General features: G+C 43.2%; 1 protein-coding gene across 1 annotated transcript in view; it reads left to right on the top strand.

Annotated features, from left to right (window-relative positions):
- LOC146783944 (sodium-dependent serotonin transporter-like) overlaps positions 1 to 23,304 on the top strand; it is a 733,782-nt gene that overhangs the window by 105,567 nt on the left and 604,911 nt on the right. Inside the window, exon 2 of the mRNA XM_085633563.1 lies at positions 8,486 to 8,620. Coding sequence (XP_085489689.1) covers positions 8,486 to 8,620 — 135 coding nt within the window. The remainder of the gene's footprint in view (positions 1 to 8,485; positions 8,621 to 23,304) is intronic.

Raw genomic sequence — 23,304 nt, 5'->3', positions numbered from 1 at the left:
ACTATTATTAATATGGTGACCCTCTGACAAACCCAATTGACCTGCCTTATTTGAAATAACACCCCCATATATTGTGATTTTACATCTTGTATAGGTGCAAGGTATGGTGATTACAGGGTTCAGGACCCACTCGGTGTCTAGTGAAATATGAGGGTGTCACCAAAAGCATTTCAATCTACCAGAGTATATATAGAGTATAAATATTTGTAATTTAATGTGTAATATTTAGTTGTGTGTGCAAATAAAGCACTGACCGGACAGTAATTTATTGAGTTATGTTGTTGCGTACCAGCAATTTGGGATTGCTTGCCCACACCACCTCCTGCGAGTAGGCCTTGAGGTGCTCTACTTCACTTCCCTGAGAGAATAAAGTGCAACAATGTGTACTTGATTCACAGAAGAAAGGCAACGCCTGGGCAGGAAGACAGGGCAGATGTTGGGACAAGGGGTGTTTTATTGTTGGTACTTGTTCTACTTTGAGGGATGTTCCTCTTTCTCTCTACTCCTCCTATACCACCCCCACCACCAGCTCACTTGCTTGCTGCATTGGGGGGGCAGAAGTACAGCTCCTTGTACATGTAAATGCTGGTAAATCTTATAACAAAATAAGTGTGTTTTCGATTGGTGGGCTATGCTATTTGTCTGTTTGTTCTGGGCATCACATTGTTGGCTCTATAATTCTCCCTTGTGATAAGATGCATGCATCCCTCTGAACTGCATTTAATAAGAGCTTTGTCAAAAAAAGTGCCTCATTTAGCGTTTCATGTCAATTATTTTAACACATAAAAGGGGTAATCACATTTAATGCTAGTTTTTTCCCTTTTATGTGCGAATGAGAATACCCCAGACTTTCATTAGTGTTGTCCGAATGTGTTTTCTGAACTCAGTGGGGTATTACCGTAATCAGTTATAGAGTGGATCGCCTTTCTCTAAATAAGTGGAATGTTGAAATGTGCAGTAATGGAAATTTTAATCGTGAACAGGAATCATAAGAATTAATCTATGTTTGTAGCATGAACAAAGAGTGTTATATAGTTTAAGAGACAGGATCCTCGTCAAATATATATTGTAATACCATAAACAAGACACTCCAAAATATGACATATTAGTAATGAAAGTATGTTTGCATTATTAAAGATCCAGGTGATAGCTTATTCGCAGTGGCATTTATCAGGTATCTCTGATTACAATTACGAAGGATGTTGAGCTTTAGGGACTGGAAATACTCAGGGTCTACTGAGATCTTGTTACCGCTACCGCTGAGCCAAACGCTTCATGCCCGCATACCTGCACACTAAAATTTTAATTCATAGGAACCTTTGTTCCTCGCCTTATTTTACTGTTGGGCAGAGTGTTTGTGGGGACTAACGTTTTGGGCATTTGTAGTTACTTGCGTTGGGTTGCCATGACGCCTCCTTGCACTCGCTCTTAATTCGCGAGTGGAGCAGGAGGGTCTCTTCCGCCTTTGGCCACGCCCCCCTGACACGACCGGCCGCTATTTGAGCGACCGGATGCAAGCGCGCAGCGGTCTACTGAGATCTTGTTACCGCTACTGCTGAGCCAAACGCTTCATGCCCGCATACCTGCACACTAAAATTTTAATTCATAGGAACCTTTGTTCCTCGCCTTATTTTACTGTTGGGCAGAGTGTTTGTGGGGACTAACATTTGGGGCATTTGTAGTTACTTGCGTTGGGTTGCCATGACGCCTCCTTGCACTCGCTCTTATTTCGCGAGTGGAGCAGGGGGGTCTCTTCCGCCTTTGGCCACGCCCCCCTGACACGACCGGCCGCTATTTGAGCGACCGGATGCAAGCGCGCAGCGCGCGCGCGCAGCGGGCGCGCCGATGGCGTGCCAGAGGCAAGCCCGTCTGCGCCCGTCCGCGCCCCGGAGCGCCCAGCGCCTAGTTATAATGTCCTTGATGGGCGGGATAGGAGTTCACGTCGTGAATATTCTGCCAGTGATTTGTATCAGCTACGGGGTAAGGTATGCGCTTGTACACCCCTTAATATGTCAATTAGATTCCCGGTTAAGTGCACAGGTTGCGATTTTACCTTTAGTTGCTTTAGAGGCAAGACTCAACCTGAATCCTCCGCTCAAAAAGCCTCACCTGTGTTAGTAAGTTCCATTTTAAAATTTTGGAGTATTAATTGTAGGTCCCTCCCTAAGAATAAGGAACATATATTTGATCTTTTAAGCACTGCACACCCGGATGCATTATTTCTCACAGAAACTTGTCTCCATTCTAGCTCCGGTTCGGATGTGGCCAGTGCTCTTCCGCCTGGCTATGTAATAGTGAGAAGAGACCGAAGTTCTGGGAAAGGTGGTGGGATCGCAATCATATTTAAAGACACCTATACATGCCGGTTAGAGGCTCTGCAACTCCCCGACTGTGAAGCCGGGTTGTTTAAATTAGCACTTTCACCTCACCTGACTCTATCGGGAATTCTTCTATATCGTCCCCCAGATAAACCTACCCATTGGCTCTCCTCATTCTCAGAGCAGATAGCTCCTTATGTTTTGAAGGCTGCAAATTTCATCATCGTAGGAGATCTTAATCTTCATTTAGAAGATGCTCATAACAACTTGAGCAAAATGTTTCTTGCTGACTGTGAGGCAATCAATCTAGTTTTATGTAATCAAGGACCTACCCATCAGGCTGGACACCTACTTGACCCTATTCTATCTAACATTTTGCTTGATTGTAGTATCTCGCCCCTTCCCCTTGTCTGGTCGGATCACTTTGCCATTCAATTCAGCTTAAACTCAGATAGTGTTGCCACACCAGTTCTGCCCCTTAACGCTGCTAGGTATAGAGCATGGTCTAAACTGAACTTGGATAAGTTTAATGCTGAGCTGATATCTACATGCCCTGATACCTCTCTTCCTTTGTTCTCTTTGAACTTGGAGGTGTCACAGTGGTTGTCATCTACTATCGATCACCATCTTCCTTTATGCACTAGGCGTCCCCTTGTGCACATGCCCCCAGGCCCTTGGTTCACGCAGGACCTTAAAATAATGAAGTCTAAGTGTAAACACCTGGAAAGGCGTTGGAGGAAAACCTATTCATCGGATAGTAAATTACCTTATAGGTTAGCTTTAAAGCACTATCACCTGGCCTGCAGGAAAACGAAAGGGATTTTTATTTCTGACTCTATCTCTAAGGCCAGTAATCGTCCTAAGGCTCTTTTCTCCATGATAAAGAAGCTGGCAGGGGCCGATACCTCCCCGGCCCCTCCGACGTTTGGGGAATCCCAGTGTAATGAGATCGCTGACTTTTTTACCACCAAAGTCGAAACTATCCATAATTCCCTGGCAGCTGGCTTGCCGTTGCCCAGGGGTGAGCCTTCTCATATTATTCATGGTGAGTGTTCTCCTCCCAAGGAAGTGATCTCTGACTGGCCTCTGTTGCATCGAGAATCCTTCCGCCATTGCCTCTCTAAGGTGAAATCTGGCTCCCCTCAAGATCCTATGCTTATTGCCATTCTTAGCCAGCTCTCATCCGCTCCCCTCTTGGTTGTCCAAGAATTGCTTAATGCCTCTCTTCGGGAATCTACAGTTCCCGTAGAATGGAAGAGGGCTATGGTGATCCCTCTTCTGAAAAAACCTGGGGCTGATCCTAAAACCTTCGCTAATTTCCGTCCTATCTCTTTGCTACCCATGTTCTCAAAAATCCTTGAGAAACATGTAAACACTCATCTGACTGCCCATGTGGAGGCAGTGGGCTATCTCCATTCTTCTCAGTCAGGCTTCCGCACTCATTTCTCCATGGAAACTGCCCTACTGGGGGTTACAGAGACTCTACGTGCTCGTTTGGATCAAGGCGAAACCACGGCGCTGATCCTGCTTGATTTGAGCGCCGCATTTGATACGGTGTCCCATTCTATTCTTCTCACCGCACTAAAAAATGCTGGGGTGGCCGGGTCCGCCCTGACCTGGTTAGCCTCGTTTCTGTGTCAGCGCTCATTTCAGGTTTGTTCATCTAGTTGCTCCTCCTCTATTCGTGCATCTGCTTATGGGGTTCCCCAGGGGTCCACGCTAAGCCCTATGCTTTTTAACATCTACGTGCGACCCCTGGCCTCGATTGTGGAAGATGCTGGACTATCCCTCTATTCTTATGCGGATGACACGCAGATCATTTTCTCTTTATCCTCAAACAAGGAGTGTTCCTTTTCTATTTTACAGGAGGGACTTGGTCGCGTGGCAGAATGGATGCAGGCGAATCTACTAAAGCTCAACGGTGACAAAACTGAGGTAGTTATATTGGGCAAGGATAAACATCTCTGGGGCCCGAAACACTGGCCCCTGGTAATGGGCCCGCTACCCCAACCGGTTACGCATGTGCGCAATCTGGGCTTCTTGTTGGACGATTCTCTATCCATGCGTCAACAAGCGGTCAGTATTGCAGCCACCTGTTTTACCATCTTAAGGTGGCTTCGGAAAATCCTCTGGCTGCTTCCCGCTTCGACTAGACGTACCGCGGTCCAGGCACTTGTCACCTCCCGCCCTGACTATGGTAATGTACTTTATCTGGGTAGTAGCCAGGAGGTACAAAAGAAGCTCCAGTTGATGCAAAATTCTGCCGCCCGGCTCCTATGTAATGTCCCTAGGAGATCTTCCATCTCTCCTTTTCTGCGGGACTTACATTGACTGTGTATAGAGAGCCGCATTAAATTCAAGGCGCTCTGCTTTATGTTCAAAATCAAACAGGGCCTGGCACCTCTGTATCTGCGATCACTTGTTTATCCTTATGTCCCTTCCCGGTCCCTCATCTCAGGGTAACTATGTGATCCCTAGATTTAGATTGGTTAGAATGGGCGGTCGCTCCTTCTCCCATCTCGCTCCTAAGCTCTGGAACTCTCTTCCTGTCTCTTTGAAATTGGAGCCTACTTTCAAAAAGTTCCGTAGGGACCTGAAAACCTGGCTCTTCCCTCAATGAATAGCTATCTCAGTTTTTGGCCATTACCATCCTTGGCGCCGGGAGACCCCATGGTGGGTAGCTGTGCGCCGTTATAAATTCAACTACAATACAATACAAATCCAGATTGACAGGTCATATTGCCTCTTTCTTTACTATATTATTAGACAGCTATGGAATATTTCTTGTAAAAAATATACTTTCCATTTATGTAGTGTTAAACATTGGTATGCGAATATGATCAGAGATACACTTTAGGTAGCTTTTATCTTTCATCAATGTAATTATCTACAAGGGTATATAAAAGTAGCACAATATAAAGAAAATACATAGTATATGCATGTTAGACTTTGCATCTTTTGGCGTGTTTCCCGTGAGTTTTTGCTTTCTGACCTCCCGGTTTTTGCTGGCTTAAGTGTCTCTGCGCACTTTCTCACTGCTGTTCAGTGTTAGAGTGCAATTGCTCCTGTTGTAAATTGTGTTATGGATTGGTGTTTCCATGATTGGTATATTTGATTTACTTGTCAGTCCCTAGTAAAGTGCACTGAGGGTGCCAGGGCCTGTAAATCAAATGCTGCTAGTGGGCTGCAGCACTGGATTGTGCCACCCACACAAGCAGCCTGTAAATGTAACTCTTGCCTGCCATTGTAGAGCCTGTGTGCAGTCTGGGACTGCCATGTCGACTTGACAAGTGTACCCACTTGCCAGGCCCTAGCCTTCCCTTTTCTTACATGCCAGTCACCCCTAAGGTAGGCACAAGGTACTCCAGTGGGCAGGGTGCAGTGTATGTGAAAGGTAGGACATGCCCTGGTGTGTGTGGCATGTCCTGATAGTGAATTCCTGCCAATTTCATTTTTCACGATGGCAAGGCTACCTGTTCCCATAGGTCAGAATGGGCAGTTTGTTTATAACATCTTATAAACATAACTGGCCCTAGGAACTAGGTAGAAAAATAAAGTTTGGTATGCCTGAGCTCAGAATCTAAAGATGCATATTTTAGAAAAGGTAATTTTTACATTCTGTGTTTGAAAATACCACTTTTAGAAAATAGGTATTTTCTTGCTCAGCCATCCAGTAGGCCTCTGCTGGGTTTGTGGATTGACTGTCTGGGTTTTGGATGACAGGGCCTGGGGAGGTGCCGTGGCTCCAGATAGTCTAGGTGGGTCAGGAAAGGGCTGAATATACCTGAGCTGCTTTTAGAGTGGGGGGAGGAGATTTCCTTTCACCTGAATGGGCCTGGTCTGCCTCTGACAATGCCATCTCCACCTCCTGCCAGAAAGCCACACCAGAGAGGGCAGAACTGGTTCTGACTGGGCACAGACACTCTCTGCCTGAGAGGACAAAGGATTTGTGGGCTATAAAAAGTGGGGCCCAAACCCCTGAACTTTAGAACTCTTTTGGACCAAGAAGATTGCCAAGAAGAAGAGCTGGAAAAGTTGTGAGGAGGAACTACCACTTTGTTGAGTGCTTTGCCGTGTTGGCCTGCATTAGCTGCTTCTGTCTTGGGCGGTGAAAGGACTGGACTGAAGTTTCTACAACTTCTTTCTTTGAGTATCTTCAAGGGCTTGAGGTAGAGCTTGCCCCCTGTTCAAGAAGTCTCAGGAACAGCAAAGACTTCAAGTTCTTCTGCCCTCAGCACTGGGGACTGTGTGTTTCGTGCTGCAACAGGAGAAAAAGCAACCCAACGCCGTCTACAACGCTGCTGCCGACTCCGTGTCCTGAAGGCACCGCAGAGGGCACCGCTGCAATGCTGCACCGCGACCCTGGTCTCACTGACGACGCCTGATGATGCCGCCACTGAGCCGCTGCTCGCACCCGAGCTGTGGGCACAGCATTCCGCATCACCTCACTTCACAATGCCGCCTTGGTATCCCTGACAACGACGCCCCATGCCGAAATCAACGCCGCTGCTTGCACCGTGGTTCGAGGGAACCGCTCGTAAAGTTACACGATGCACCGCCCTCATCCCGCACCGCAGCCTTGGCCTACCAACCTCAGCACCATCGACTCCAGTTCGACGACACCGCTGCCTGCACCGTGACCTGCCTGCACCGCGACGAGCACCGCATCACTTCGCACCACAACCCTGGTCTCATTGACGATGCAATCTGCCACTGCCACCGAGCCACTGCTCGCACCGCGACCTGAGGGCATTGCACGCTGCCCCACTGCATTTCCCACCGCAGCACCTGACGTCTGCCGACGCCAGCGCTCCTGACTTCAACTGCGAGGAGTTCAATCAGCAACGCGTGTGACTTCATGGGCCCGACGACTCCAGCACTGACCGCCGAAACCTACGCCTGCGTACACCGTGCTTTCGGAAGCTCAATGAGAGGTTGCCGACGCCCTGGATTTTTTAAAGGTACTGTTTTGCAGGTCTTCCAGACACCGTAGCTGGCCCGCGACGCCGCAGTCAACCAGAACAGTTTGGATTTGTTTGTCCACAACACCGAGATAGCACCAGAGGGAGCTATCGACTTCAAGGAACTGTTTTTCAAGGTTATTTTGATAACTGAAGATTTCTAAGTACTGTATTGTGAATTTTTATCGTTTTTGGTCTTGTCTTAACTATATAAAAGTATTGGATATTTTTCTAACCTGGTGTGGTGTCCTTTTGTAGTGCTTACACTGTAATACTGTTGGGTATGTGCAAATGCTTTACACACTGCCTCTAAGATAAGCCTGACTGCTCATGCCAAGCTACCAAGGGGGTGAGCAGGTGTTATTTTAGGAGTTAACTCCCTTTTCCTGACTAGGAAGAAGGGTCCCTACTAGGACAAAGGTGCAAACCCTTTCCAACTACAGACCCCCATTTCTAACAATGCATTATAATCTAATTGTGTTGTACACTGCAAGGTCTCATACCAATATTTGTGAAAGCATGAGGAAATCAATGGAGTAATTCATCTGGTTCAAACTGTTTGCAAAACATTTTTGGAAAAGTTTGATTCCTTAGAAATTGGCAATTTTTCCCATAAGTATTGAAAGCTAAAAGAGGATCTGCAGTTGGAGCCTACAGTGAGTTATCACACTATTTAATGCCGTGTATAATCATAAAGAGACTAATTTTAGAGATGATTTTTTTCTTGATTCTTTCTTTGTTGTGCCAATACTGTGCCAGTGACGTCATATGGTAGACTGCTTGTGCCACCCTTTTGTCATTTAAAGAGTGAGATTCATTTATATTCTGTTTCTTCCTTCATGACCCCAGAAAGCAGGATAAGCAAGGGCAGTTCCAGAGGTACCACATGGAAAGTTAGGTGTAGGAGCTGTAGAACCCAACGACCCATATCTTTGTATTCAATCTACATTCCAAAACCTCCCATATTATTTCCTAAGCGTTAAGCAAACTTTTGGTAAAGTATTGCCCAGCACCAACCAATCTAGCCAATTTGGACTAAAGCAGTATAATACTTTGGCATCATTTTGAATGGAGATACGCATATGCTAAAAACAAATCTCAGTCCAGATCCTAGGTGAATTTGTACATTTTCAATCTGATGTGTTTAACACTATGAAATTAAACCCACTATTTGATTCTAGTTTGTATGGTTTCTTGTTTCTATAGGCGCCTTTCTGATTCCTTACACATTGATGGCTGTATTTGGAGGTGTCCCTCTCTTTTACATGGAGCTGGCTCTGGGACAATTTCACAGAACGGGGGCAATACCAATTTGGAAGCGAATTTGCCCTATATTTAAAGGTAAGAACTTATAAGCATGAAAATGAATACATGTCACATCCCAGTCTCTAATAAACTCACAACACACAAATTATATTGCAATTTCCACCATTCTTCTCTCTGGGTCATTCATGATGTCCTCAAGAAATTCGTGCACGCCCTCCTGCATCAACAAAAATCACCCCCTTCATTACAATCCTGGCTTCAATAAAAGATATTTCTTAACATAACAATTTGGCGCACAGTTTTTTTGCTAAGCCAAGCAGCTTTTCTAAGCAATGCACAGCAATACTGACCTAATTTGTCAAAATAATTATGCCCTAAATAAACACTCTGAAACTTGAAAAAGGTTTGAAGCATTGTTCTATTCCTATTACCATTAATCGTTCCTGGGCACAATTTCATTACATTTGAACAGTTAAAGCTCATGTGAACGCTCTCCCAAATATTTCCCGCACCACTATCTGTTGAGGCTCAAAAGCATATGGCATAATAAGAGCACAGCTGTGGTCATCACATACATAGCCACAGCACTCTCACTCACATAAGCCACACTACAAACCCACAACTTGCCATCTAAGCATACTTAATTCATTACAATACAATACAGCAAAGAAACGTTCAACTTTCTGTTTTTTGCAAATGTTATAGCTTTTTTAACTGTCTCAAGCACATTTTGAAGTAATTTGCTTTTAAGAAAAGCAGGGAGGCTCTAGCGTATCTTCAGATTTAGGTAGCCCGATATCTGTTCCAGTGTTTGTTGCTTCCTTAAAATGTCCATTCCTAGTAGGAAATCGATGGAGGTGTAATGGGGCTGAATGTAGCTTATCTCTTTGTAAATGCACTTTATATAACAGCACATTTTGTAACAAACGATGTATTTTTATTGATTTTGCATTGATGTTTTAATGTTTTAACCATGAAGTTTTGTGTAACTCTGATGAATTACATTCCACATACTGGAGTAACAGCAGTGGTGGTAGCACAGGCTAACCTAATGCATTCTGATGTAGCAGTTCATTTTGTCCTGCATGCATGTTTTGAATTATATTTGTAAAAAGGCTAACAGTTTTTATGATAAATCTTTGCTGTGAAGTATCGTACTTTGCACTTTCATTATTTTTATCCAAAGATCGAATAAAGATAGTTGAATTTGAAATTTGAAACGCTGAACTTGAACAAAGACATTAGGGCAAATCAATATGAACTGTGTTCGGATGGTATAATGCAGAATGGAGCAACCAACAGTTACACCAGGGTAAAGACAGCCACAATAATGTGTGTGTGTTGCACATGCAGTATTTCTTATCCCCTTAGCATTTCCCACTATTATGCCCAATTGTACAACACCTCTGCTTTGCAGTGAACAGGAGATGTAAGGAGCATTCCCATTTTGTTCAATAGGTTTGTGAGATAAAAACACACACAAGCGATGGGGTCTCATTTTTTCAGTCACAAGAAGATGAGTCGAACTGTACTTTATGAACCCATGTGCTAGGGCACATACAGAATATCACTTTCTTCTCTGGGTTAATCTCTTCTCAAATATAGTGCCTCCACTTTGCCAACACCTAAGGCCATTTACAGTTGCTGCAAGATGGACAAAGGCATTGTTGCAAACTAAAATATACAATGTAAAGCATTCCAATATTTATTAGTTATTAACAGAGGCACATATGTATAACGAACAGGGAAAATAATCTGCTTAACAACCGTCAGTGTAATAAAATAGGTCTAAGCCTCTATTTTTCAAAAATTGCTACAGTTTCTCTTAACAACCTGATCTGAGCTGGCCTTTACACAGTAAATGCCCTTTGAGACCTTACACCTTTGCAGTGCACGAAAATGTCATACTACCTACCTCCGATAGTCCATAGTTCCATTTCATCGTGAGAATCTTTCACATTATCTGTTTAACTTTCTTATCTTTTGGAGAAAAGTTTTTTATCTCTGTTGATTGAACTACTTTCTTTAATTGACATAGATTTTGTTTGCATTTTATACCTTTCCTGTCATCACTAAGATAGACTCTGCACTTATTGTGGTATAAGTTATCCAAAACGCCCCGACACAGTTCTCTCAATCCTCACTTTTTCTCAGTCCTACCAGCGAGTCGTCTCTCACATGAGAGAAAACAAGAGAAAATTCCATTCCTTCGGAGGTGTCACATTATGGGATCCTGAGTGTTCTCCATGGGATCCTGGTTGTTCTTCTGGGTACTGTTTACACAAGTGCAGCTGGTGAACAGCAATTAGCTAATTCTTTTGAGTGGTGGTGTGTGTCCCACCCTCAATTCCTCCTTAACCCTCCCTAAACCCCTCTTTATTACTCCCTTCACCCCTCCTATTTGGTAATAAGTATTCCTCATTTTACAACTACTCTCCCATCCATCCCACTCTTAATATTAAAACGTATACCCACGTGGGCGAAGATATCGGAAGTTGAAGGCAGAGATCTTCGCAAACAAAGATAGGAGAGGGGGAGCCATGGACCTTGCACATATGTTAGTGAACAGCATTTAGTAGTACATTATTAGTACTATTGTAATATTACTAAACATACAACAAACTGCAGTTTGTGAACAGGCCCAAAAGTGTAGATTTACTCACACGTAAATTTAACTTTGTGAGTAGCCCTCTAATATGTTTAAATATGTATAATGTAGTAAATAGGAATCTGTTTACCTCCTCTGAAAATGGAGCAATTTTGAATCTAGAGACTGTCAGGAAACATTCCACAACACAGGGCGAGAAAAAACAAACTGAGGGAGGGACTAACTAAACTCTAACTAAACCATGCATACACCTGACCTAACGCTACTTTACTTAAATTTAATACAGAAGACGCCTGTGTGCATCTCCCACAACCCATTTGGATCTATGGGCACTTTGCCCCAGCCACCCAGCACCAAGCCTCTACTGGTACCATCACAGACATGGTGAAATGACACCAGCAAGAAGCCTATAATGCCTCCGCAATGTGGAGTAGCTCAACAGCATGGAAGACCTGACATGTATGCATGTGAGATTATCTGTGTGCCTCAGTTAACAGGGAAACTGTTTTGGTAACTTGTGCTTTTCTAGGGCACTGTGGAAAATGTCATGACAATGTGTGCATTACTGTGACAATTTGGAAATTGCCATGGCAATGCTTGTCTTAAATAGTGGACCAACGTGGAGCATGGAATGTTAATGCATGCTTCTGGAATGCACAAACTGGAATTGAAATGTGCGCATTGCATACCAAGGAAATGTCAGAACTGGCATAGCAATGTGTGCTGTACATGCTGGAGTACTTCGAAAGCTGATGGACAGCTTTTCTTTTGTCAGAGGATACACACTATTGGTGATAGATTCCTGAGTCTCTAGGAGGCACGCTCAATTATCGGTATATCAGTTTCCACTAATATCTATAATAGTGGTGCTCAAAGGAAGGATGAATCCCCCCACCTCCTAAATTGAGATCCAAGAGATCTCTCTATGTACATAAAAAGTGATTCCCAAGCACACACTTTCAATCCAATAATGTACACAACATGCAATATCTTGGACAATCTTTGTCTTTTGTTCTTTACTTTCTTTTGTTTCTTGGTGCCCAGCCAACACGTGTTTCGTCGCATCGGGTATTTCCCACGACTTCCTCAGTAAATACAATGTAAAGGGTATAATGGATTTGTAGTGTGTGAGCACACATACCAGTCGCTAGTATATGTGATATAAGTGGAAACCAAACAAAGTTAACCTATAACTGGAAGTGTCCTGATCGAAAGTGCCATCATTATTATACATATTTACATCTCAGAAGTACAATATGGTGACAGGGATTATTATAGTGATTCATATGGTCTAATAAGTTGATTTCAATTGTGGTGTAGATCATCACCCCTTACACATATTAAGTCTATATAATTTCATTGGTAAGGATTGAAACATTCTAAATTCCATGCAATTAAATCCGTGAGACGCAGTGCAAAGCATTACCAGCATTAGATAGCCAATATTGCCAAGAATAAAGAGAAACGTAAGTGGTTCTGTGTGACCGAACCCACTAACGTTATGCATTATGCAAGCAAAGAAAGCATGGTGTTCCCATCATAACAGTCCAAATTCAATTGTTCACTTAAATGCCCACATGTATATCTCCTACTGATGATACCTTCAGAAGAAGGGTACCAATCATGCCTGTAATAAAATGTGTAGCATATTCATATTATTATCTCGGGGGAGTGACATTGTGAGTATGTCATTCCATGTATATGTGTGCAATTCTAAGTTATTTGACCATATGAATCACTATAATAATCCCTGTCACCATATTGTACTTCTGAGATGTAAATATGTATAATAATGACGGCACTTTCCATCAGGACACCTCCAGTTATGGGTTAACTTTGTTTGAATTCCACTTCTATCACATATTCTAGCGTGTGGTGCGTGGGCTCACACACTGCAAATTCATTATACCATTTTCATTGTATTGTAGCTCTGAGCAAGTCGTGGGAAATACCAGATACGACGAGACATGTGTTGGCTGGGCACCAAGAAACAAAATAAAATAAAAAACCAAAGACAAAGATTGTCCAAGATATTTCATATTGTGTACATTATTGAATTGAAAGTGTGTGCTTGGGAATCGCTTTTTGGTACTTAGAGAGATCTCTTGGATTTCAATTTAGGAGGTGGGATGATTCCTCCTTCCTTTGGGCACCACTATTATAGATATTAGTGGAAACTGATATACCGATAATTGAGAGTGGCTCCTAGAGACTCGGGAATCTATCACCCATGGTGTGTATCATTTGACTTTTAAACCAGGTCAGGCAGCTCCAACGGGGACTAACATATAAATATTCTAGGCATCATGGATCAAGACAGAATAGCTGAAGAACCTTTCAGCAACCTGGCAAAGGGGGATACAGTAGTCACATCATTAAGTAGTGGGAACCAACAACAGAGAGAAGGTTTGAGGGAAAAATTCATCAGATTAGAGAGGCTCAACAAAGTGAGAACTCCAAGTGGTGGGATGGCATCACACTGAAACAGTATTTAAAGCTAGATAGAATCCCGAGGGGTCTTAGGTCACAAATTCTGCCCACATATGACGATTTCGATGATGCTCTTCTCATGATATGGGAGAAGGAATTGACATCTAACTCCACGAAATTAATGGGCATCCTAATAGAAAATGCTGAACGCAAGGCTAAAAGTCTACAAACAGAAATTTCAATGGTGGAATCTGAGATTAGGGACCTGAACCTTAAAGAAGCTACAGAAAAGAACTATACAATTCTTATTGAGATTATTCAGAAACATCAGGATGATATAAAACAAAGGAAAGCATGCAAATTAAAAAGGGATGAAATTGATTACAAACAGGGTATAATTTTTACATTTGCTAGGAAATATGATCACATGATCACTACCGAGTACAGGGAATGAGGAAAATGACACGAGGGGAGCCTCTGTGAGCTCGAGTTCAACATCTCTCAATACCACACCTACTAATGAAAGTGAACCTGAGACCGGATCAGACTCTGTGTTACCGAATATGTTACATAACCGTTTTTTAAGGGAGGTGCGTCTGATAAAAAGAGGGAACAGAGGACAAGTGAAGGGCAAGGAAGATACAAAAAGATCCGAAGGGGGAAGAGAGGAGGGACTACAGGCAAAAAGGAGAGGAATGAAACTAAGATCCTGGAACAAGAGGAATTAGAGGGAACTCAGAACAGGGATTTGGAAGTGATAAACCTGTCAAATAAAAACCTCACAAATGGTATGATAACTGTCTTACGTAAAGGGATGGGTTGTAAGTCAAAGGTGGACTTGTTCAAATTTGTAAGGAAATTGAAACTCAATAAATGTTTTAACTTGAACACTATTTAGAATAAAGTATTGATTGACAAAGCTTCTGAGTGCCTGTCTGATATTTTAACCATCCAAGATGTACGTGATACAGAGTTACTGTTATCGATCACAGATCTAGAACATGACCCCATAGATATGGAACGCCTTCTTAAGGACTTACATATTATAACAGGCTTGACCAATACAAGTGGCTTGAAAAACAAATCCAAATGGACTCCTGTCTTACCCAGTGGGAATACCATTGATGTGTTCCTTAAACTAGTCTTAGATGACATGGATAGGTATAATACGAGACAACTTACATACGGAGGGACACATGATGATAATCTGTCCAAAGGAGAATGACTTGCATTGATGGAATTGAAAAAGAATGGGGATATCACCATCAGGGAAGCCGACAAGGAAGGCAACATAGTGGTCATGAATTCCAGTGATTATAATCAAGAATTATTAGCGCAACCTTCTGATTCAACATGCTATGAGAAACCTAGGGGCAACCCTATGGGACAATTGATAGACAAAATCAATTCACATTTGAAAATTTGGTATGACAAGTGTCTGATTGATAATGATGAGTTTCTATAGCTGAAAGTGGTGAGACCCCAATTTCCCTGCATATATACCTTACCAAAGGTACACAAAAACATACCATTCCCACCTGGTAGACCGATTATTTCCGGTATAGGGAGACCTACCGAGAAAATATCTCAATATGTTGATCTTTTCCTCCAGCCACTAGTACATAATCTTCCCTCTTACATCAAAGAAATGAAACAAATCCTTATTCTCCTCACAGATGTAACATAGGAGGAGGGTATGATTCTGACCACACTAGACATGACAACACTATATATGAGCATCAATGTAGATCTTGGGATGCACACAATCAGACGCCTTTTGAACAGGAGACCAGCAACACAATGGAAATATACGGAAATGTTGATAACAATGGTTGATGTGATCTTCTTCAAAAATGTTTTCTTATTTGGAAGAGATTGGTACAGACAAAAACAGGGAGTAGCCATGGGATCTAGATTCTCGCAATTCTACGTGAATCTCTTCATGGGATGGTTGAAGGATGAGTGGATCTGGGGTCCCAGAGGGAAAGATTGGTGTGACTCCATTATATATTGGGGAAGATATATAGATGACTGTATTATGATCTGGTCAGGCACAATGACCCAACTTGTTGCCTTCTGTGAGCATCTGAACAAAAATTACATGGGAATTACATTCACATACTAATACAGCATGACAGAGATCATATTCTTGGACATAGAATTTTTCATTGCCAACAACCAAATACAGAGCAGATTGCATCGAAAACTGACGGCGTGCAATGCCCTGCTACATGTGAGTAGTGCACACCCCAGTGACCAGATAAAAGCTTACCCCTATGGAGAACTGGGCAAGAAGAAACTGCAGCACTGACAGGGATTTCACTACATGTGTGGCAGATATGAAAATCAGATTTAAGGCACGGGGGTTTGACTCATAGACTATAAGGACAGCTGAACGAAAAATTCTGAATATTAAACGATCTTACATATTACGTGACAAAAGTCCTACGAATACAGACAGAGGGCCATTAAGATGTGTCATGGATTACAATGGGGCATCAAAGGTACTCAGAAAAAGCATGGACAAACATTGGCACATATTACGATAGGATAAGTCACTACATGACTACACAACAGCAAAATGCAGTCTAACGTTCAGGAGGGGAAGGACACTGAGAGCACAATTGAGTCCTACCTACCTGAGACCCAATATGACAGATAACTGGTTGATTCAACTTTTGACCGGCTTTTACAAATGTGGCAATTGCATGGCCTGCAGATGGGCAGCAGATAAACAAAAGCAATTTGTAGGTGCGTATGGCAACATTTATGACATCAGATATAACATCAACTGCAATACAAAATATGTAATTTTCATTTTGGAATGCCTATTCAAAAGAATATATGTGGGCAGCACTATCAGAGCACTCAAAGAGCGAATAGGGGAACATATTAGGGCAGTTAAATATCAAGATCAGAGATATCCAATAGCCGCACATATGACAGAGTGCCATATGCAGGGCACGTATAAGAAGTTCAGATTTTTTGGACTAGACAATATAAAGCCTGCCCCCTTGGTGTCAACAGAGAACTCACTTTGAGACATCAAGAGGCATTATGGATAATGCGTTTGGGTGCAGTTGAACATGGCCTAAACATGGACCATGAACTACAGTATTTTGGGGGGATTGAAATTGGACCCTAGGAACAAGACTATTTTTGGACTGATCCATTTCTTTCCCTGTTACAAATGACACATAAAACAGGAACAAGACCATTTCTGATCCCTTCATTTTCCCCATCACTTATGACACATAGAATTGCATACATATACATGGAATGACATACTCACAATGTCACTCCCCCGAGATAATAATTTGAATATGGAACGCATGTTATTACAGGCATGATTGGTACACTCCTTCTGAGGGTACCATCAGTAGGAGATATGCATGTGGGCATTTAAGTGAACAATTGAATTTGGACTGTTATAATGCTTTTCCTTTCTGGCATGGGATGTGCTGATGCTCTCGTTTGGGCAGGCAGGCCTGAGCACCCCTGACTTTAAGTTGTACTACTATTATGCACAAGAGCAGAAGGAGCATCTTTGGTTCCATCTAATGCAGTTGCTGCCTGACATAGATGAGGATGCTGATAATGCATCTCCCTGCCCCTTGCCTACGGTTATATGTTAATTTCCAAAACACCCTAGAGGTATGGTAGACACGATTCAATGCACCACATGGGAATGGGACAGGCTTTGTCGATAGGTTTAACAAGTCTGCCTGTATGAAGATATACTGCAGCAGGAGCGTAACCCAATGCTACCCCTTACCCTGGAGGGCCAGGCTCAGAGACAATTGACCCCGGCACGCCTCAAGGAAATAGGCGATCTATACTGAGACAGCACCTTCATTGAAATGCGAAAGGTGCAGACCCAAAAGTCCACCGCTCAACACTTTAATGTACTACTGCCTGCGAGCTGTCTGCAAATTCCTGCACCCCACATTCCCCTGAGAACCTGCAGGCTTGCCTGCCCTGGAGAGTATGCTTGCCTCTCCCTCCCCAAAAAAACAAATTACCAGACTGTACAGAACAATGTAGGATGGGGCACCTGTGGTCGCACCTGGGTCAGCTGAATGCTAGAGCCAGTATCTAGGATCCACACTTACTGACAAATGTTGGAAGTCTTGTTGCAACCAGACTGCCGTGCTTTCCTCTACTTACAGACTGAGAGGAATACATGTCAAGTATTTACAAAGGATCTCCCACACTCCCTTAGGGCTCTGTAAAATAGGATTGTGGAACAATACTCTCTGTGTCCGATGTGGGAGAAATGATGCTGACCTTTTTCACTTAGCCAAGGGATGCGGCCAAGTGGCTCAGTTCTGGACCACTGTTTCGGATTGCAATGAGGATGTATCGGGCTGGGACGCCTGCAGTGACCCTATGGTTTCACTGCAAGGGTATGTGAGCAATACTCTAGCTGCCTCCTGCAACTCATGGCCATGATCCTGCTCATAGCCAAGAGAAGGGTGGCAATACACTGGGGTGGACGTCTGGCTCCATGGGAGCTACTGTCCTAGTGTCAAGAAAGACTTGATGAATATTGGTATTTGATGCTGCCAAAAGCTCGCCCCCCCTCAGCACACACTTGGCAATGCCTGACCTGAGAGAAGCAGCACTGACAGGACACAGGGAGTAGGAGGCAGAGGGGTGACTTAGCATTTGATCAAAGTATGTACTGACACAACAGCCACTCCCTGTAATGCGCTAACTGTGACTGACTCTGCATGGGCAGCTGTTGCCCTGCCTTAACATGAGTAAAGTGATTGATTGAGTACCTGTGCCATAGATTTGTCTCTTTGACCTACATCACTACACCCTACTGCAATTTTCTTTTTCTTTTTGTTATATCGCCTGACATGATGTTTGTCAATGTAAAAAATGAATAAAAACACAATAAAATAGTATTCATTTTTACTTCTTTAAGGGTTTAGGTTAGGGTTAACTTATATATTACATTAAGGTCAATAATTATTTTTAATTTATTGTAATTTAATATATGGATGGGTCACAATTAGCGATAGAAATATATTATCTAAGCATAATTAAACAGCCACTCCCTGTAATGTGCTGTGACTGACCTTGCATAGGTAGGTGAGGCCCTGCCTTAATGCGAGTTCCGTGATTGAATGAGTACATGTGCCATCGATATTTTCCTTTGTCCTAAATGACTGCACCCTACGGCATATTTATTTTTTATTTTATCGCCTAAGTTTATGTTTGTCATTGTAAAAAGTAATAAACACACAATTAAAAAATAATTAATTTGATTTCTTTAAGGGTTTAGGTGTGTGTTAACTTATGTTTTATATTAAGGTGAATAATTATATTTAATTTATTGCAGATTTTGCCCTATCATTTTTTGCTAGCTGTAGAAATCTGTGCACTTCATCCCTGCTAACCAGTAGTAAAGTGCCTATGGTCCCCCCTTTTTAAACATGATTGTATTGGCATAACCCTAATTGGCATAGTTAACTTATCCATAACTCCCTGGTATATATTACAAGGTGTACTCCATGCCTGTAAGCACCTATTTTACAACCCACTATAGTGACTTTAGGCCTACCATTGCAGCCAGATTAGAACAGGTTAAAATTGCAATTCAACCTGGCAAAATAAACCATTTTGACTGGTCTAAACCTTCCTTTTAAACATTAATAAATCACCCTTAAGTAGGCCTTGCACCCCAGAGGGCAGGGTGCATGGTATTTACAAGTACGACATGTAGAAATGTAATGTTAACATGTCCTTATAGTGACTAACACCTAAAAGATATTTTTGCAGTTGGAAGGCTGATTATCCTATAGAGAAACACTCGGAAGCAATATCAAATATTAATTCTGCTATCTCTAGGTAGGGACCAGCTAGAAATAAGATTCAACATTATTTTAATATTTATCAAAAGCCCGATTTAATGATCAAGTCAAATTTTCGATAAATATTACGGAAAAGTAACTTTTAAAAAGTAAATGTTCTCTGCTTAAATACTCTGGATTTCATTAGCCACAGTCTATCCTGCCTGCATCCCTTGCGTCATGGGGTTTCTTCTGTGTGCTGCTGGGGCTTCCTTGCAACCACCTGTGCCTGCTGCCAGAGGGTCCTCAAGGGGGCTTCACCGATTCCTTCTGGCTCTCCATCGTGCTGAGGGACGGTCCTGACTCACCCTTCCTGGGTTAGTCCCTTAGAACTTGCTGGTCTGCATACCTGCCTCTTCACCCCGAACTGTTGATTGCATTTGTCAATGCTCACTGGTGGTCCTGCCAGTTACTGACCTCCCCCTGCATTCGTCGACTGGCGTGGGACAGCTCTTGAGAGTCTCCTGGTCTTCTATGATGTCACCTGGTCTTCATAGCTGCTGTTTTCTTCTCACCACATCTCAGCAAGAACCGACAACCCGGGTAGGAATTGTACTCCTGTGCCTCCTGGTCCCCTCCGAGTGGTTTGGACTCTGTCCCCTCTGCTTTCAGGTTCTTCTCATCTGAATTCTTCATCCTGGTACTACTGGCCTGGTCCACGAGACGCTGTAGCTGCAGAACTTCCATGACCCTCCATTGGCGTCTACAGAGCTTTCCCTGGTACAGGTATCCGTCTCTTCTGGGTATCCACAGGAGGGGTGACTCTCCAACCTTTCTTCCTCCAAGTGGGTCCTTCGGGGTCCTTTGGTAAGTATACGTTTATGTTTAGTATATGGTTTTGCCTCCTGGTGGGGCCCTATGTGTTTCCCTATGCTATTTACCTGTTTTCTAAGTATTCCTTGTGTATAATTGATACCTCTGGAAAGGAGGTATACCAACTTAGTGTCTAGTGTTTAGTAATAAATATACAGTATTTTTATGCTCACCTGGTGTGGTCCTTTCTTGTTTGAAAAGCCCACTGACCGACCAAACTGGTACATGCATTGCTTTACATCTGCTGGATAAGCCTTTGCTGCTCTCCATAGCTATCCCTTGAGACCTTTGGTTTTCAGGGACCTAAACAATAACACTAACGGTTGCCTGGACTCAGTGCACAGTGACTCACCTTAGGTGGACACTATATACTGAGCCAACCTCCTACAGCCTGGACCTGCTTGTACCCACAACAAAGAAGTGGACTCTAGGGGTCATAAGGCCTACCAGTTAAAACTATAGGGATACAACAAGCTACAAGAGGCCTTTCCTGCAACTGCCCAGCTAACCAGTGACAGCTGGACCTCCACTGGACGCAACTGTTACCCTCTGCTGGAGTGCATCCTGACCGCCAAGTGCTATTCCTGAGGTCCAGAAATCCTTGGCTGCGTCTGGCTGGAATTCTTCTACCAGCCCAGAAAACATGTGACTTAGAAACATTTTCAACTTTAAGATCTCCCGAGGACCGGGACAAACCTGTCAAGCGGATTTGATAAATGTGTGTTGTTGCTGGTCTAAAGATTTCCCCCACTCAGAGCTTCTCCGCAGCAGCAAATCTGATTTAGTGGGACCTCGTGGAGAAGGTATGCGGCCTTGTGGAGCCCTCTTTGGATAGCGCCTAGCCCCGCTAAAGGATTTCGAGCTCTGAAAAAGTGACTGTGAGAAATTGAATCACCTGTTGGGGAGGTGAAACCCTACTCAAGCAGAGAAATGGCTATGTGTCCGTCCGCCCCATTTAAATGGGTGGACATATAGCCTTGGAGTACAATGGAGTGCCGTAGAGTGGAGTGACATAGATTGGAATAGCGTCAGCAGAGTGGCTTACAGAGGAGTGGCGTACACTGGAGTGTTGTAAAGTGCAGTGGGGTATCATGGAATAGCATACAGTTGAGTAGTGTGCAGTATAGTGGCGTAGAGTGGAGTGGAGTAAGAGTGGAGTGGCATACAGTCAAATAAGTTTGTGTTGAGTGACATAGAGTGTAGTTAGAACAGAGTATAGTGTAGTGGCATAGAGTGGAGTGGGGTACAGTGGAGTGGGGTAGTGAAGTAGAGTGGAGAGGCGTATAGTGAAGTGGCATAGAGTATATGTTGTAGAGTGGAGTGTTGTGGAGTGGAGTGGAGTGGAGTGGCGTAGAGTGAAATGGCATAGAGTAGAATAGTGTACAGTAGAGTGTCCAAGAGTAGAGTGGTGTAGTGTGTAGTGTGGTAGAGTGCAAAAGCACATAGTGGAGTAGTGGAGAGTGTAGTGTCATAGAGTGGAGCAGCATACAGAGGAGTGAGGTACAGTGTAGGGGCATACAGTACAATGGCGTAGAGTGAAATGTTATATAGTAGAATAGCATACAAGGTCGAGTGGAATAGAGTAAAGGGTAGTGGCGAGAGTGGAGTTGTGTCCAGTGACATAGCATAGAATGGAGTAGTGTACAGTGGACTAGCGTAGAGTGCAGTGGGATACACTGGATTGGCATAGAGTGAAGAGGCGTAGAGTGGAGTGGCATAGAATGGAGTGTTCTAGATTGAACTGGCATAGAGTGGAGCGAGGTACAGTGGAGTGGTGTACACTTTACAGTGCAATAGCATATAGTGGAGTGGCACTAAAGTTATAAAAATTCCCCTTAGAGTAAATACAAAAATCACTCAAACTCCACTTTACATACACCTCACATTTAACATCTCCATGTAGAGATCAGTATTTCTATATGAGATATGATATTTTCATGGACCCATGATGATACAATAGGGCGATTTTCTGGGTTATGATGACTGATGTCTAAATTTGTTTTGCTGATTGTGAGTGTATTTATTACAGATTTTTATTTTGTTTATTATTTGAGTGATGTAAGTGTGTTTTTATATGAAAAGGATATCCATTAGAGAATGTTAATGTAATATATATTTTTTTATAAAAGGATTAAAGCTATATATTTTTTCCAAACTTCTGTGGTGTTTGTATGCGGGAATTTTGCAATGTGGGGTGTATGTATAGTGGAGCTTGAATGATTGGTGTGATTTGTGCATCAACTCTGAGGGGAATTTTTTAAAATTTGAGTGCTAACTGGAACCCTGTCCACTTGGTGAGTGGGGTCACTTACTTGTTTGTGTTACATTGCAGATTGGAATGGCATACAGTGGAGTAGCGTACAGTGTAGAGGTGTAGATTGGAATAACGTTGAGTGCTATTGACATACATTGTTGTGATATAAAGTGGAGTGGCATATAGTGGACTAGCATACAGTAGAGTGGTGTAGAATGGAGTGTCATACACTGGACAGATACTGTAGATGGGTAGAGTGGATTGGCATAGGGTGGTTTGGCGTACAGTAGAGTGGCATAGAATGGAGTGATGGACAGTGCAATAGTGTACAGTGGATTGTTGTAGTGGCGACAATCCATAAAGTGAAGCGGCTTACAGTGAGTTGGCGTAAACTGGAGTGAGATAGTGTGCGGTGGCGTAGAGTGAAGTGGAGTAGAGTGCAGTGGCGTCGAGTGGAGTAGCATACAGAAAATTGGCATACAGAAGAATGGTGTAGAGAGCAGTAGCATAGAGTGGAATAAAACTCAGTGGAGCGTCGTACAGTGCAGATGCATACAGTGCAATAGAAGAACAAGTTACTTACCTTCGGTAACGATGTATCTGTAGGAAACATTAGTTAGTTAGATTCCTCACCTTAGAATATCCCCAGGCGTCAGACTGGATCCGGAAGATTTTTCGTCAGCAATACCCCTTGCGCGTCGCTAGACGTCGTCTGCGGCTCCGCGTCCGTCGTCGGCGTCGTGCGCCGGAATGACGTCGTCGGAGTACTTAGACGCCGCCCTCGCGCGCTGAC

Source organism: Triturus cristatus, chromosome 11 (genome assembly GCF_964204655.1).
Source record: "Triturus cristatus chromosome 11, aTriCri1.1, whole genome shotgun sequence".
Lineage (NCBI taxonomy): Eukaryota > Metazoa > Chordata > Amphibia > Caudata > Salamandridae > Triturus > Triturus cristatus.
This window is presented reverse-complemented; position numbering and strand designations above follow the sequence as displayed.